Source organism: Harpia harpyja, chromosome 21, assembly GCF_026419915.1.
Source record: "Harpia harpyja isolate bHarHar1 chromosome 21, bHarHar1 primary haplotype, whole genome shotgun sequence".
NCBI classification, from domain to species: domain Eukaryota; kingdom Metazoa; phylum Chordata; class Aves; order Accipitriformes; family Accipitridae; genus Harpia; species Harpia harpyja.
This window is the reverse complement of record NC_068960.1, coordinates 4,916,992-4,933,276: the sequence shown is the minus strand read 5'-3', so window position 1 is coordinate 4,933,276 and position 16,285 is coordinate 4,916,992. Positions and strand designations below refer to the sequence as shown.

At 47.4% G+C, this 16,285-nt stretch overlaps 1 protein-coding gene across 5 annotated transcripts in view; it reads left to right on the top strand.

Moving 5' to 3' along the window:
• SDK1 (sidekick cell adhesion molecule 1) overlaps positions 1-8,586 on the top strand; it is a 419,217-nt gene extending 410,631 nt beyond the window's left edge. For all 5 annotated transcript variants that reach the window (XM_052772288.1, XM_052772287.1, XM_052772289.1 and 2 more), the window contains one exon: positions 2,317-8,586. In XM_052772288.1, the coding sequence (XP_052628248.1) occupies positions 2,317-2,589 (273 nt within the window). In that variant the 3' untranslated portion in view covers positions 2,590-8,586. The remainder of the gene's footprint in view (positions 1-2,316) is intronic.
• Positions 8,587-16,285: the final 7,699 nt, after the last annotated feature.

Here is a 16,285-nt window from a genome sequence, read left to right as displayed (position 1 = left end):
ATAGCTAGAGGAGTTCACATCTTCAGGTGCTGCTTCTGGTGAGTGATCCGTAACCACCTGCCTCTGCTCAGGATGTAGAAACTTTTCTTCTGGATGCCCACATCATCCTCCAGCTTCCCAAGCACTTTTTACCTTAACATTAGACTATGGAGCTGCAGCAGAATGTTTGGAGATGTAGGCTGGTGCCAGGTGCAACCCTTAATTCTTGATAAAAACAGAGAAAATCAGGGGGGATCTTTTGGTCTGCAGGTAAAGCTGGTTCCATCTGCAGCTGAGGACCAGCCTGCCCGAGCTATTGCTGCTGTGCTCTGCCATGCTGCCACATCTGCAGTCATCAGAGGCACTCTTGTTGGAGCCCCTTACAAAAATAGACAGGGCAGTGCTGGCAGGATGTTCCCTGCAGCGATGCCAAGACTCTGGAGCTGCTCTCTGCACCCACTGGCTGTGAAGTGGTCCAAATCTGGGGATATTCCAGGCATGCCGCAAAACCCACCTGTTCAGGAGAGTCTTTGGAGGGGGTCGGGTGTTGGCTTCCCGAGGCTGGCAGCTGGTACAAAGGAGCGTTTTTCTAGGAGATAGACTTGCTGAATTCCTTCTGGAACAATTATTAAATGCTGGTAGGGTTTTGTTGTAATATTAATTACATGTCAAGGCACCTGAAGCTTTGCATTCTTAAAATAATCAAGCAGTACGTAATTCTGAAAGAGCCAAAGCATGGGTAATAGTGGAAGGGAAATTTTGCAAAGCTGTAAAGAGCTGCTTTGCTTAGACTTTTGGAAAACTCTGGGAAAAATTTCTCAGCTCTGTCCATCACCCTCTATGCTGGAAAATGGACACGAGATAGTATCGAAGCAGCTATCTAAGCAAGGAAGTGGGATGATGGATGCAGTGCCCTTTTCAAATGATGGTTCGCAAGGCATTTGAGGATTGTTCTTCAGAGACCATTAAAAAGGAGCTTTAGAGGAGGAGAGACCAGTTGTGTGGCAGGCAGGATCAAGAAGGATGTGTGTGTGCTGTGTGGTGTCATAGATCAGAACGATACCAACCTTTTGAAACTAATTGCAGCAACTAACAGTTAGGAGCTGCGCTTACCCGTGTCTCTCTCGTATGTCTTAGGCAGCTACTACTTTGATATTTAATTGCCTTTAGAATTGGCCATGCAGATTATCAGGGGGAAGAAAAGGAATAAAAGCTTTTGCATGCTCAACCCAGAGATTTTGAGAGAAGGCATGAGATATGGAAATGACTGGGTAAATGTTTGTATGCTGTATGGGATGTGGCTGTTATTGGTGGGAACATTAGGGGGAACAGAAGGAAAATGTGCGCTTGGATACCGTGGCCAAGGCTTTGCTGTGGTCTCTGTACTCGGAGGAGATGTACGAGCCCCCTGTGATTCTTCCAGCTGTATCACGGCAGCAGTACTGCAGAGGAGAGACAGATGCACAAAGCTTATCTGGTTACATCTCAATAGAGCTCCCACTCGATATTGATATGAGCTTTGAAGCTATCCAGCCACCATGCATAAATGTTTCAGGGGTAGGATCCGCTCTGAACACAGGGCTGTGCCTGAGCCATCCCAAGAAGGCAACCCTTCCTGCCTGGCAGTTCTTCTTTTCCAGATTTTGCATTCTCCTTCTTCTGTCGCCGCTGGTTGTGCGCCTTGTACCACCAATAATCAGTTGGAACGTACAGATAGAGTTGTTTGCCTGAAAAAAACCCTGTGATTTTGCTTAATTCCCTTTCAGCGATATAACTAATTTTCAATACTTAATGGGGCTTGCAAGCCAAACTCAGAGTACTATGCAGGTGGCCTGGTCTGACCACCACAAACAACAGCACGTCTGGCTAACTTCAGTGTGTTTGCAGGGAAGACATTCTTTCTGTCCTTGCATCGGAAGAAGAGATATTCTCAATGGTAATTGCAGTCTTGTTGATTATGCGAATGAAAGGTGTTGGTTTCTCTATGACGTCTCTACATTTCCCTGCATCTTCTGTCAAAACAGGAACTCCTAGCTCCCACTGCCTCATTCTGCAGTGAATTAGAAGGGATTTCTCTGCATCTCCTATCACCAGCATTCGTCAGGGGACTCTCCCTCTAGCAGCAAAGCCTGGCTAAACCAGAGCACAGTGCTTTTCTCCAGTCCAGCGTGTATTACACTTTGGACTACAAACCGTCCTACCCTAAAGTTACAGCTTTTGTCAGCTGGTGATATTAAACTTGTCTCTAATTTCTTTTAGAGTGGAACAGGCTAAATCAGAGGTGCTAGTTGCTGATTTTTTTATTTTATTTTATTTTATTTTTTCCTGATGCTCCAGGCCACTGACTCGGATTACGAAGACGAGTTGCCAAAGCACTCCTTTGTGAACCATTACATGAGCGACCCCACGTACTACAACTCCTGGAAGCGGCAGCAGAAAGGGGTGAAGCACCCGGCATCCTATAGATACGAGGAATGCGCCGCCAGCGAGACAGAACCCTATTTCCAGACTGTCATCACGACACAGAGCTCAGGAGGGGTGTACACCCCAACGGGACAGCCCGCGCCCGGCTCCCGGACTCCAGTGACAGGGTTCTCCTCCTTCGTCTGAGACGGGGCTGGAGGATCCAGCCGAACCGCCGGCGGCACTCGGGGGAGACCCGTCGCAGTGACTGTGTGTGCGTGACTGGTGCGGTGAACTGTGGGTAACTTCTCTATCAGGGTAGAAACGGATGGGAACACGGATGAGGCTGGGTTGGTTTTGGTTTTTTTTTTCTGAAGACAATCAACTCTAAAAATATGGAGCTGAACTAGCTGAACCTTTGTTTAAAAAAAAAAGAAAAAAAAAGGAATTCTGAAAAGTGATGATTTTAACCACTTGTGAATAGTAGGGGTTTTTTAACCGCTTTTTGTAACACTGCTTCAGGAAGCAGCTCCCATGCCCTTCTCTTCCCTCTTTCTTTCTCTCCCCTCCTTCTGTCCCCCTGTTCCCAAACAAGGAGGTGAATTCCCTAGATGCAATGAGTGACTTTGTGATGTGATTTGAAGAGAAAACATAAAACCTCCCAGGCTCCTTTTTCTTCCTTTGTCTCTACTCTTTTTTTTTTTTTTTTCCTTTTTAATTTTTCCCTGTCATCAAGGTCAAGTAGGAAAACATAGAAAAGGGACAAATTCTTATGTGAAAAGCAGACACCTCCTCTCTCCTCTCCTCATTGCTGCTCCCCACATTAGGAGCACTGGCTGATCAATTTAGGCTCAGATGCGTCACTGTGTCTGCTCTAGGCTCACTACTGGTGTACTTATACTGAATTACTGACCTGCTTTCCTTTCTTGTTCAAGTGGGACCTGCTGCATTTTTTTAAATATTCCAACTCCAGGGCCTTTGGAAGAGGAGATGGCTCAAAAAAATCACTGTAGGCAGCGGAGGGTGAAGCAAGTGGGAAGAATTCAGATGCAAGGTCAGTTTATTTTTGGCGTGGCTCTAATCCTCCCTCATGGACTGCATGTGCCATTTGAATCGGTCATTTTTTAAAAGTCAAAGGACACAACCCAGCAAGCCAGAGGAGTCTTTCAATTAAGATTGCAGTGACAAGCTAGAGAGTCTACTAATTGATGAGGGTTTTGATCATCAAAGTTATCCTGCCCTGTCAATTGAAGTTGAGCATCCTTTCTCGCCCAGACTCTGCAGTGCTGCTTACTGGTCTGTAAAAAAGTACACGGTAGCTGGGTTTGTTTGATTTTATTTTTTTAGTACAAAGACACATCACACAGACTGGGTGAGTTTTGGTGTCCACAGGTGCCTTTTATTGATTCTTCAGCTTTGTATCTGGGAGAAGCAACAAAGTGTCTCCAAATAAAGCTAACCAGGTTTTTCAAGCATTAGGGTCATGAATTACCTTGTGCACGTTTACAGTCTGCTTTGTGCACTTGAAGCTATAGCCTTTGGAAAGAAGAGAGGGGATTTTCAGTTTTTTTTCCATCCTTTTGTATAGCCCCCTTTTTATTTTCTTCTTTTCTATCCTTTTCCCGAGTCTGTCATGTTGAGCAGCAAGTTGTTTACTCGCAAGGAAGTTGTCAGGGGTTTAAAGAATCCAAGTCCAGCTCTCAGACCTAGCAACAGTCCTGGATCACCAGACTTTTCACTGCAAGAGTTTGAAAGGTGAATTTGGAAGTAGGCAAGTCCTTGCCACTCCAGTGTCTGGCATTTCCTCGCCGGTGGACCTAGGTCAGCCAGGAAACTTGGTATCCTGCTGCTTGCTAACGTCCCATCAGGGCACGTGTGTTACTACTGCAAACTGTCCCTGTCCCCGCTGGAGGGATGCAGGACAGCTGTGGCACTGGGTGGTGATGGCTTCAAGGCAGGTTGTTGAAACCAACCTGGCGTTGATTGTGGTGGCTGCCTGTTCCTGCCCGTGGGCGCTGGTTAGAAGTAGCCTGGTGGCACCTCACCTGAAGAGTTGAGGTCCAAGGGCAAGCTCAGCCCTTTCAGTGCCCCTTGGACAGGGCAAACGATCTCAGAACTGCTTTTACTCTTTGGCACTGCCTCCGAGCGCTGCTGCTCTTGGTGCATACAGATTCTGGATAGCTTTGGCGCTGGATTGCTGTTCCTCTCCAAAGGCTCCAGAAAGAAAAAGTTCAAAACCAAAAACTCCAGTGGGTGTGTTTAAGGGCTTTTGAGTTTGGGATAATGATCCATAGCTCATTAGATGGCAAGGGAGATGCAAAGACACGGGCTTGAGCCAAAACCCTGTGAACCATCCCCCTCTCTGCACCTGGATAGGATGTGTGTGGGATGGAGAAGGGGCTCCAAAGAGGATGATGTGGAGCTTACTGCGAAGAGAAATGCAAAGCAAACAAAAACCCCACTGCCTTCTGTGCACTTTGACTGTTCTATTAAGCCATATGGACTTTGCTTTAATTACTGAACTGAGAAAAATTTGTTTTCAGCCTGCGTTTTTTGTTTCTTAGACAAAATTATCTACGTGACTTTCTGATCTGTTTTCTTTCTCCTTTGTTATTTCCTGCATCAGATTATGTATTTTAAACACCTTGTTTTATATACATGTGACATAGCAATGCAATTGCTATTGGAATTTTAATGGCGCTTATCCAACAGGTATGAGAGGTAGTGCTACAGGAGGAGCCTTTCAAGGACCACTAAGGACTTAGGGATATAGATTAGTAGAAAGTAGATCCAACACCGAAGAGTTTGCTCCAAAGGAGAGCATAGCGCGAGTAGCTCCATATCTCCTGAATATTGCCAGATCTGAATTGGTGTAAGGTGCAGTTTCTTCCTGGGGCTGATCTGATACCACATTGAGCAAAAAAGCGAGGAAACCTTGGGGACTAATAGAAACGGACTTTGTGGCCACTGCTCCGCTGAAGAACAACATGGGGAGCAGCACGTTCTATACAAAACGAGGAGAAGAGGCTATTCCTTTTTTCTCAGAACCATCTGCAACCAAAAAGCCTGAGCTTGCTGAGGACCTACTGAGTTGGCTGTATGGCCCTTTTCTTCTGACTGCTACTGAAACAACAGGTTAGGTGTGATTCCTTTAGGACCTGTTGATCCGAACAGAGGTATTTCTGTTCCGTTCCAGCCCACGCTATTGTCATTCTTGGTTATGTTTTGTTTAGGAGTTGGCTTTTCTTACATGTGGGTTTATTTTACTTAGGCAATTGCAGAGCGTGGAAGTGCACTGCCCTGCTCACCCCTAAGATGAGCGTAGGGTGTGTGTTCTGCTGCCCAGGATCCTGTATAGCTACATGCATGATGCCTGTGCCTTCTTGTTAACACGCTGTACTCGTAAAATATGATTAATGGGTAGGTTTTATTTAGCTCAGGTATCAGGTAAATTGTTCTATCTGGAAGGAAGCGCTCCGTCAGTTAGCAAGAAAGCTGTATTTCATAGCTGTAATCTTTGGGAATCGCAGCCTTGAAATATAACTTTTAAACATTAGTTGTCATGTTACAATAACTTCACCCATCAAATCCACTTCTGTTTCCATCTTCCTGTTTAGAACAGTCTTGAAAAATGAAGGCTTGTTTTAAAACACCTTCTTAGGATATTTTATTTGTATTTATTTATTTACTTTCCCATGTTTCTCAGGTCTCTTGGTGGCTGTTACTAAAAAATAAAAGCAGCGTTATGAAATGACCAAGGGAGACGTTTCAGGGAACAGTTTAATAGGAGCTCATTTTTCTTGCAATAGCCATGGAAATATCCAATTTCCTGCAGCAAAAAAGTGCCCAAGACTTCACCCCCCTCCCAGGGCTGAGGTGACACCAGCCACCACCATCAGTGATGCTCCTGGCACTCCCAAAGGCACCGAACCTCAGGTTGTCCCTGTCATAAATCCCGTGCAACAGTGCACATAAGTGAAGGAGCTGCACTGTTCCAGCCCACTCGAAGTGGAGCATTTTATCCCCCAAAAGTCCGTATCACGCATGGTGTGTCCCCCACCATCGCCCGCACCCTTGGGTGGAGTATTTTCCATTCCCATCTTTCAATGCTCGGATGTTGGTGCAGGACCAGTGCTGCTGGGGTGCGAGCAGCAGCGGTGAGATGGGACAGGAGAGGGCACTGTTTGACTTTCACCAGTGACAGTCTCTTTCTTCCCCACCCTGGGAGTCACCCGTGTTAAACCCCTTCGTGGGGAGGGCAGGGAGAAGTGAGAGCACAGAGCGAAGGGGTTTCATCAGCATTTACTAAAGGAATCACGCTGCGACCGGCGATCCCACTTTTGGAAGCAGTTGGCATTACTGGAGAGAAGAAAAAAAACAGACAGAAAAAGAAACTAATCCATTACCCCAAAGGATTTTTTTTTTTTTTCCTCTTCATTTTGAGTGTTAAAACCAGTGATGCTTTGTAGATGGGCCAAGATCTCATTTTTCCTGCTTATACCCGGGTCTCTGCCAGAAGCTGCTGTAGCAATTGTTTAGAATAAATATCCAAGTCTGTCTTGACATGGGGATACATTTATTATCCTTGTCATTGCTTCCCTCAAGAAATCTATTGGGTCATCCAAAGATTATCCAATCTGCTCTCCAAAAAGGGAGGAGAGCGAGCTGTTTATACATACAGAGCACTAGTGTCTTCTCCCACTTGCTGTTTTCAGATAAGCAGGGCAACTTATTTTGGAAAAATCCTCTTAGAAAAGGAATTTATCAGAAAACTTAAAAAAAAAAACAAACCAAAAAAACCACAAACAAAACCCCCCAGGAAAGATAACCTTTGACAGGGCTGTTAGAAATCTTGAAGTCCTAGGAACCTGTGGCATGTAAGACTGAATATGATCCCAAGACCTCCTATCTTTAGTGATCTCCTTTATCAATAGGAGCCAGAAGGGCACATGCAATGAGGGGTTATATTTGGAGAGGAAAAGCCATCACAGAACAGTTGCTAGATGGGCAGGTTGTACTGCAAACAGCTTCATTCAACCTGGAGTTCCTGCTAGTTCAGTCACATTTCTTAGGTTGTTTCTATAGGTTTTTGCCAGCATGTGTGGAGTCCGTACATCACCATAGCGTTACTAGAGGTCATATGGGGAGCGGTATGTTGCTGTGGTGTTTACACTAAGTCACACGCATGAGGATGTGGTTGTACAGTATCCATTGAAACCTCCTTACGGAAAGCCACCCTTGAATTAGGAGCACATTCACCCCAAGACTGAACATGTTGGGCTGGGCGTGGGCCTTAAATGGCTCCACCTGACAAGTCGGGTTTTCGGTTCTTCGTATTTCTGTATTCCGTTTCTTCTCCCCCACATCTCCAGCCCCAGCCCTCCCAGACAAATAAAGTTGGCTTGCGCTTTGTCAGGGTGTAAATTTTGCCACCCTCGGTAGTAGAGAGCCACAACCGATAAGCACATACACGACACATGGGACAGGTGAGACATGTTTGAACACGGGCTGAAATACCGTTGCGACTTGAGATTCAGGCTCTGACTCAGAATTTTATCTTCTCAAAGCTGCCACCTGCCCATTTAAACGGCCCTGGAGCCTCAAGATTTGGCAGGAAATTCATTATTTTGATGCTGTTTGATCACTGTGCACTTTCTGGGGCTTGAATTGCTGGAGATAGAGACAGGAATGGGGTTACAGAGCTTTATGTCAAAGTGTTTTCCCATTTATGTCCGATTCTCTAGATCTGGGGATGAAACCTTTCTGCTAACGCAACGTGGTGGCATTCTGCAGGTGGGAGTGCCACCAGCGCTCCCCCCTTGATGTCGTTAAGCTCCTGGGCAGCGCTGGGACCTGTCACGGTGCGGTGGGAGCTCTTGGGTAGCAGAAAGATGCGAGGACATGGTATTACGGTGAGTTTGTAGCCGGTCACTTTGACACTCTTCGGATGGAGTCCGTCCTCTGATTTGGTATCTGCTGTCAGTTTAGGGTTAGGACCACCTTACACAGTTGTGTTTGAGTTACCCTTTGGTGTACTACGGTTGTTGGATCGTTGCTTTTACTTCAGTGTCTCCTTGGGGATTTGCCCTGGATTTTTGTTCCACACCTCTTGTTAGCCTCACCTTCACCACTCCACTATTTTATATGAGAAAGTTACTTCTTCTTTTGCAAACTTGCTTCTAATTAAAAGAACCCTTTTTGAAACACATGTGTCCTTGGTACATTTATTTGGGGGAGGGGAAAAAAAGTTTTCCAGCCTCTTCTGTTATTTTTGGCTTGAAGAAGTTTCTGGGTGCCTTGCCAGCGTGCTCACGGGTTAACAGCTCAGGTCGGTGAAAACTTAACACAGGCTGAAATTCTTCCCTGTTAGTTCTGGACTGTAAAATCTTATAATCCCCTGCTGCTTTTTAGCTAAAATGACACTTTCAAATACTTTCCACCCAAAATTTGATCAGCCTTAAATATTTTGTTATTTTGTGGTGATAAACTTCTTCCAGATTCTTAATAGAGGAGAGTCGAAACCTATTCAGAAATGGAAACCCATGGGGCCACCATTTTGTACACCTTCATCGCCTCGCAAATAATATTTGTCCTCCCCTGTAGCATTGTAGCAGCTGTTAATCGGTTCCCACAAACGTGCTGATGTTGGGGAGGCCGGACCAGATCCCAGCTGGTGGAAACCAGGGCAGCTCTGTTATTCCGGGGTGGTTATTGGTGCTTTTCACCAGCTGAGCATCTGGCCTAGAGAAGTAAACTAAACACAGTCAGGTCGGCTACAGCTTTGGTGGGAGAAATGAGGGTGAGAAATCAATGTTTTCGGGGGGGGGGGGGGGGGAGTCGAACTGCTAAGGAGAGCACTCGTATTTTCCTGCTCCTGAAAGGGATATTATAAATAATGCAGTGTTGTATAAATACAGGCAACCCTCTGCGGCTGGTAGCTTGTAATAACCCAGAGGTATCAATGTACCCATTTTGAAGATGAAAATCCTCATGCCGTAGCATTTAGTGAACGAGACGTTATTCTGCAAAATTGCCATAAGATGCAGAAGTGCTTTTTTGAGGTCCTTTGGCTCTGGAGTGTATCATCCTCCCACTTCCAGCCCTTACTCTTCTCAGGCCGTGTTTCCTCCACACATGTTTTTGTGGTTAGGATTGGAGCATGGACATAAACACGGGAGTGGATGGGAAATCTGCCGTGGCATTTGTAGCCTAAACAATACCAGAGAAAACAGATTGGCTTCCCGCCCTGCCCCGAACAGCACAAGCAATGGCTTGACTGAATTGAGTAATCTGGGCTTTCATTACTGTCCCTTTTCCTGCTATTTGTCTCATTTGCTTCCTCTTCTTCCCTCTGCATTTTTGCTCCAGGGTTATTTATTTTTTCTCCTTGCTTCTTTTATTTTCATTTTTTTAAAGCCTGCCTCTTGTTTTTATTTTTTTTTCTCTCCTCCTCTTGCCTCGTCAATTATTTTCATTTCAAACCTGCGTTTCCCACAAAATCAAAAGGAACTTTATCTGAACGCACGTGTTTGTGGAGTTTTTCTTCGCTTCCACTGTGCCCCAAGAGCAGGGTCCTTTTGCTTTGCTGTCTTGTTTCCTTGGAAATACAGGGCATGTGCCTCTAAGCCAAGGCGACTTCCCAGGCCGGTAGAGACCTTCATTAAGTAGGCAATTGGCATGTTTATCACCGTTCATTAACGAGTTAGGATAATCCTAAGTCAGATGAGTCTGACTTGTGAAGTCAGTCTGCGAGATTTTACAAGGCAAATTTCTCAATTTGACTGGTAAAGTCATTTGCAGAATCGGAGAATCTGCACCGGTAGATGGAGAAACGAGCAAACTGTCGGTGCGTGATGGTGACGACATGTCAGAGGAAGAAGCGACCAACACCCGCGATGTCATTCAGAGGTACTTCCCTGCATTGTGCAACTTCTAGAGGGTTTAGTGCAGCATTCGTGCTGAACCGGTTCAGATATGCACCCAAGCAAAGCAACAGTGCACACAGTGGTGAAACCATGGGCTTGTTCTTCAACCTGAGCCTTGATAATCTGAGTTCATGCAAGTGCTTGCACTTTGTGCGCTAAACAGTGGGTGCGGGTAAGGCTAAAAGGCAAGTCTGAAAAAAAGCATGTGTAATATAGCCTGGGGCCTCATGCCAAGAGTGATAAAATGCCTTACAAACACAGGTGACCTCACCAAAGCCCTGTCAAAGTGGGAAGCATTAATATCCCTCCTTTGGTAGGAGGAAATTGAGGCACAGGCCAGCTTTGCCTGTGGGACCAAGCTGCAGTGTGTGTGACACGTATCAGCGTGCCCGAGTGGCCTCGACTGCAAATGTCCTCAGCGCAGAGTGAAGAAAACACATCTTTCTTACAAAACAGCAGGATGAGTTATTTTGGGGTCGCTAGAAATTGTCTGTTTTCCAGCATTATCATTCTTACCCTACCAGGGGAACATGACTGACCTAATTAGAGTCTAATTCCAACAGTACAAGACTCAACTTGTAAATACAAACTTTTTTTTTTTAATTTTGGGTTATTCTTAATGTATGTACAAGTGCATCTGATTGGTATAAACACCCCAGAGGTGGGGAGCAGAGGAGGAGCAGGGCAATTGGAGTCATCAGAGAAGCTGAACTGTGGAAAATTTGGGATGAAGCAGGGCAAATTTCCGGATTGATTTATGAGACTGTGACTTAGTCTGCTGGGAGACTGTGTCCTCTGGGGTTAAACATCATGTAACCTGATGGAAATTAGGAAATGTTTTACCCCCCACCATGGAAAGGACCGGCAGAGGAAGGATTCAGCATTTCAATTCTCCATCCAGCAAAAACCATCCAGGGTGACTGATGAAGACACTTTCATTGATCCATAGCTGTCTCTGCACCACAGAAGAAATTAAAGAGGTTAGAAAAAGATACTCATTTTCAATAAAGCCCATTTCATGAAGCAAATAAGTGTTAATCCAACCAGCCAAACACCTGGCTTTAGTTGCTATAGAAAAATCCTCCTGGTGCGGTTGAGTGAGAAGCATCCAGCCATACCTGCTTGGATTCTCGGGAGGGACTGTGCCCGAACATGGTCGGGACCTGCTGATAGGGAGTCCGCGATAATAAATGAATCACGAGCCAAACAGCTTCATCCCTGCCCTTAGTCCATGCACAGGATGTGCCTGGAAAAAACAACCAGAGCCCAAGCACTGGAGACAAAAGTGATGGGCCAAAGTTTGCCCTTGGGCAGAGACGCTGCTCTGAGTGCCGGATCTGGCCGAGCAGAGATCCTGGCTCTAAAATGGATTACACCCACCGGGCTGTTCTTAACATGTGTCCTCGTGAGATAGGGTGGGTTTGGAGGTAAAGGGATTATGGTAGAAAAGGCTGTATGTTGTGTGTTTAAAGCTGATGTCTTCAGGGCTGTGTCATGATTTTTGTTTTTTCCTGGCTTGACTTCTGATTTGGAAGTGGCTCGGCAGAAATCGAGGTCACTGCGAATGTGGCAATGCCACTTCACTTTCTGGAAAGCGCTGGCTGCTTCTTCGAGTGAGCCTGAGCTACCAGCTGGGAGGTCTGAAAAGAGAGAAGTTCTTCTCTGGTACAACGTGAGACGGGCAAAGGAGAGGTTGTTCTTGGAGGAGCTGGTGTCCGAGTGCACGGGGAGTGCACAGAGCACTGCCCCCTCCATGCTTTCTGTAATTGGTTTTATGCTGTAATGCTGGCTGTAGCTTCTAATTTTCCATCCTTGCTTGGAAATTATAGAGGAGTGAAAGGGAGATGGGTTTCAGCTGTCGACGCTTCAGGAGCATTCAGCAGCATTGCTGGATGAAAGGAGCAATGTGGTGTTTTAGCTCTGCAGAGGTCTCAGAAATACCCGGGCATGAAGCACTGTGTGGTTTCGGGCTCGGTGAGAAGGAAGGCAGAAACCGGTGCCAGCCCTCGGTCATCCCCCGGCTGCTGGAGCTCTTTGAGGAAGTCGTACATCTGGTGCTTTCCCATTTAGTCCTTTCAAGAGGCTCATTTTGAGAGCAAGGTTTGTAAGGAAGAGCCAGAAATAAACAGCTCGTGATCCCATTTGTGGGACGAGAGGAACATAAGAAGGGAATTGTTAAAGATGGGACAATCACTGAATAAAAGCCTATTTTTTAACAAGACTGACATTTTGCTCTGTCTGTTGGAAGACTGTTGTGTGTTACAACATGACTTTTTCCATATCATGGGGAGGAAAGGAAAATGTCTGGGCTTATAATACAGCAGCTAAAGAAAAAGCCTGAGATGTAGCAGAGCATGTGTCTCCTGGGGGTGGTCTTCTACCCAGTGGTCTGTGTCCACGCAGGACTTCTCTCCCCTTGGCCTCATTCAGTCCTGCCAACCAGACAGTGACAAAATCACCTCTCCTCCAGGGAGGACTCTGTACTTTAATGCTTTTTGTCCCTCTGTCTCTCTGGGAGTTTTTACAAACAGAAGGGGTTTTCATTTGTCAGCCCTGCTCCTCTGGAGTTCTGCATGAAGTTTAATATCATCTTCTATGCCCCATCAATTCAGTCGTCGTTTCCCCAGTTGCGCTAAGATGTATTGTCCCATTTTTACAGCTATGACACTACCAGCGACCACGGCCAGATACCACAGCTCAAATCCCCTTCTGTTTGTGTTAACCATGGTGACCATCAGCTTTTGAATCCCCACGTATCTACTTCGCTTGGCCACCCGTCCCCTCTCGGCATAGATGAGAGGAGCGCAGGGTGCTGGCCGCAGCGGAAGGGTGCTGTGCCTCGGGACGACAGTAACACAAACACGGGGAAAGCATCCGATGCGTGAAAGCCAGGCACCCTGCCACTGCTGCAATAAGGAGTGGTAGCTAGCGTGCGAGTTAATATTGAACAGAGATTGTTGCTGGGGTGGTGCGGCAGGAGCAAACACACCAGGAGCCACCGCAGTGTGATGGACCATGTGGTGGCCAGCGGACAAACGTGGGAGGCATGTGGGGCCATGGGGTCGCCCTGAGTCACTCCTCCTCTCCCCAGGGTATAAGAATATATATTCTTTTTATAGCACTGTGCATATTGCCAGGGCTCCTGCAAGCCTCTTCAGAGTCCTTGGGTTTTCTTATTAATGGAGAAAGCAATGGTACTGTGTTGGTGTCACTAAGAAGGGTGATGTCAGAGGGGCCGAGGCCACATCTGCTTATGACCTGGAGGAGGAGGTTCCTTTTGGACGGCTCTGGATCCTCCACGGGTACAGATCATTAGCCCTGGAAACATCACTAGGGCTGTAAACCATCTCTGTCTTCTAATACATAACCGTGCCCGTAGCCCGGTGCATCAAAGAAATCGCTGGCCATTGATGTGACTCTTACTGATGGGGTTTAACAGCTTTCTCGGAGATGTTTCCTATTAAATAAGTTATTATCTGAAATGGGAGAGGAGGAAAATAAAGTGACAATTTTGTGAAACACATGAAATTAGAAGCAGCATTGATGTCAACTCGCAGTCTGCTGCTGCTGCTGCTGTTATTTTTCACTCGTTTTAGCACATCTGCTGCACGAGTGCGGTGGGGAGCCCTCATCGCTCCCCCTTTCAGTACCACAAGACGTTTTTCTTGGGTCACCAGCCTTGGACAGGTGAGAGCTGTGTAGCCCAAACTTGGGCAACTTTCTTCCTTTCCCTTAGACAAGGTGCTGGGATGCTGCGGCAGCCTCGCCTGCAGCACTGTTGTGTGGTTTGCTTGCCCACGATGCTAAAACTCTTTAAATGTTGCCAGGAAACCTTATCTGGAGAGCCTTCCCCTCTGCTTTATCCCTCCTGGATGCCATTTCAGTGATATTCACGTTAAAAAAATAGCCTCAGTAAGTACACACTCTACCATCGCATTTGGTCCAAAGGACTGCGTAAGTATAAAAGCATCACTTGAGTACATTCAATTCGTATAAAATTGTCTGACAATGAGTGTTCAGGATCACCCCACCTGCAGCTCTGAGTCGTGGTAGCAATTTTGGTTGGGAGGGTGGACTTTTTATCGACTATAATTTTCTCAAATCCGTGGAGCTAGGGAGACAGCGGCGCTCTGAGACACATGCAGAAAACAAAACAAAACTCAGGTAAATAAGGAGTTTGCAGAAGTTCACCAGCCACACAGGTACCCGGCGGGGATGCTGCCGAGCCCGGCTGCGGGAGCCCTGCGCAGTAACGTCCCCGCCGCCAGCCGTACGGGTTTCTTCTCCTGAGCATTCATCGCCGTAGGGTCACGGGGAGGTTAGCAGAGCGTCACTGCCGGGAAGAGAAGTGCTCCCGATGTGAAATGCATCGGGGGGACGGTGTCACTGTCCCCTCGCCCCACCTGCGTGACAGGGCACCGCAGGTTTGATGGGGCTCTGCATCCCTTCTTCTCCTTAGAGTGACACCTCTAGCTCAGTCGATTGCTCCTACTCAAACCTATTTTGGACAAATGAGCCATTTCATTGCAGTGTGAAGTTGCTGCACAGATTATTTACTTTTTTGAGGGTAGCTAACATCCTTGTTCTCTTCTAAAGTCTGGCTCTGCCTCGGTTTCTGTCTGAGAGGGGAGAAAATACTGAACCATAAACCTGCTTCCCGCTGTGAAATCACAACAGCTGTTAGCAGAGGTTATTGGAAAATCAAAGGGTTTGTGCGAGGGAAGAAATGCAGCTAATCCCAGCCAGGGAGTTGCTGCCCCAGCACCTGGTTTCTCCTCCTGTCTTTCATCGCAGTTCTTGATGTCTTTCCAGTATGGGACCCCGTGAGGGGGAGAACCGGCCTTTGGATGCAACGATAAAGGATAACTCCCAGGGTATGGCTGCTACAAGGTGTCTTATAAGGAGGAGACACATAAAATGGAGAATAAAGTTCCTGCTGCAGCATGCTGCCGGGGTTCAGCTCTTCAGAGCAGCCTGGGGAAGCAAAAATCAGGCACACGCTTCCATACACCGGTTAATTGATGCTGTCAGCCACTGATTATGTGAATCATCGAGCACATCACAGCCATGTGAAACTGGGGAGGTCTGAGACATTGTCCTTCCAAAAACAGCAGCGCTGCCGCTCGGCTCTTCCATGCGGGCGTGGAGGTGAACCCTGCACCCCCCAGCAGCTCAGCACCCGTTCCATGTGTTTTATGAGGCAAAATAAATGTTTGGGCAGAGGCAAAAAACGCCGCTGGCCTGTGGGCATGGCCACATGCGATCTGCCTGCACGAACTGGCGGATAATTGTAGAAGCCCTTGGGTTTCTTCAAGGCCAAGTGTGCCAAAGGCAGAAGAGCGATGCCTGGGGCAGGGGAGCGTGATGGGGCTCGTCTCCCCTCGGCCATGCAGGTCTACTCGTGGGCTCAGGGGACATGGGGAAGGGGGCTACGCTGGACTGTACAGAGAAGGAGATGCGTCGCCCTTCCCAGTGTGACAGGGACAAAGGAGACCATGTCCTGACCCATCCCCACAGCCGCCCACCTGCACGGGGAGTTTGCATAGGCTGGGAGTAAACTGGGAGGTTGCACTGCACAGTCTGCCCATATGCGTAATGCATTTCCCCTGTTTCTCCGGTAGAAAGCAGCCGGTCCCCTGTGTGTGTGTCTGGGGAGGACACTGAGCTGTCTAAAGCCAAACAACAAAAGTCACCTTGTGCAATCCCACGCCTGAGAGCAAACGGAAAGTCAGGGGCGAAAGGGAAACGGGAACCCATCCCGAAACGCCGCGGCTGGGGAGTGCTGGCGCTGGCTGACCTCCTTGCGAGCGCGGTGCTCGCCGTGCCAGCGGATTGCTCGGTCCTCAACACCTCCTGCCCACATGCCCGTGGTGGCTTTCTGAGGCTTGAGTCGCAGGCAGGCGAGTCAGCAAAGCCACCGATCTGTGCAGCGGGACGTCGGGCAGAACTCCCAGAGGCTCAGGTGCGAGCACAGGTTG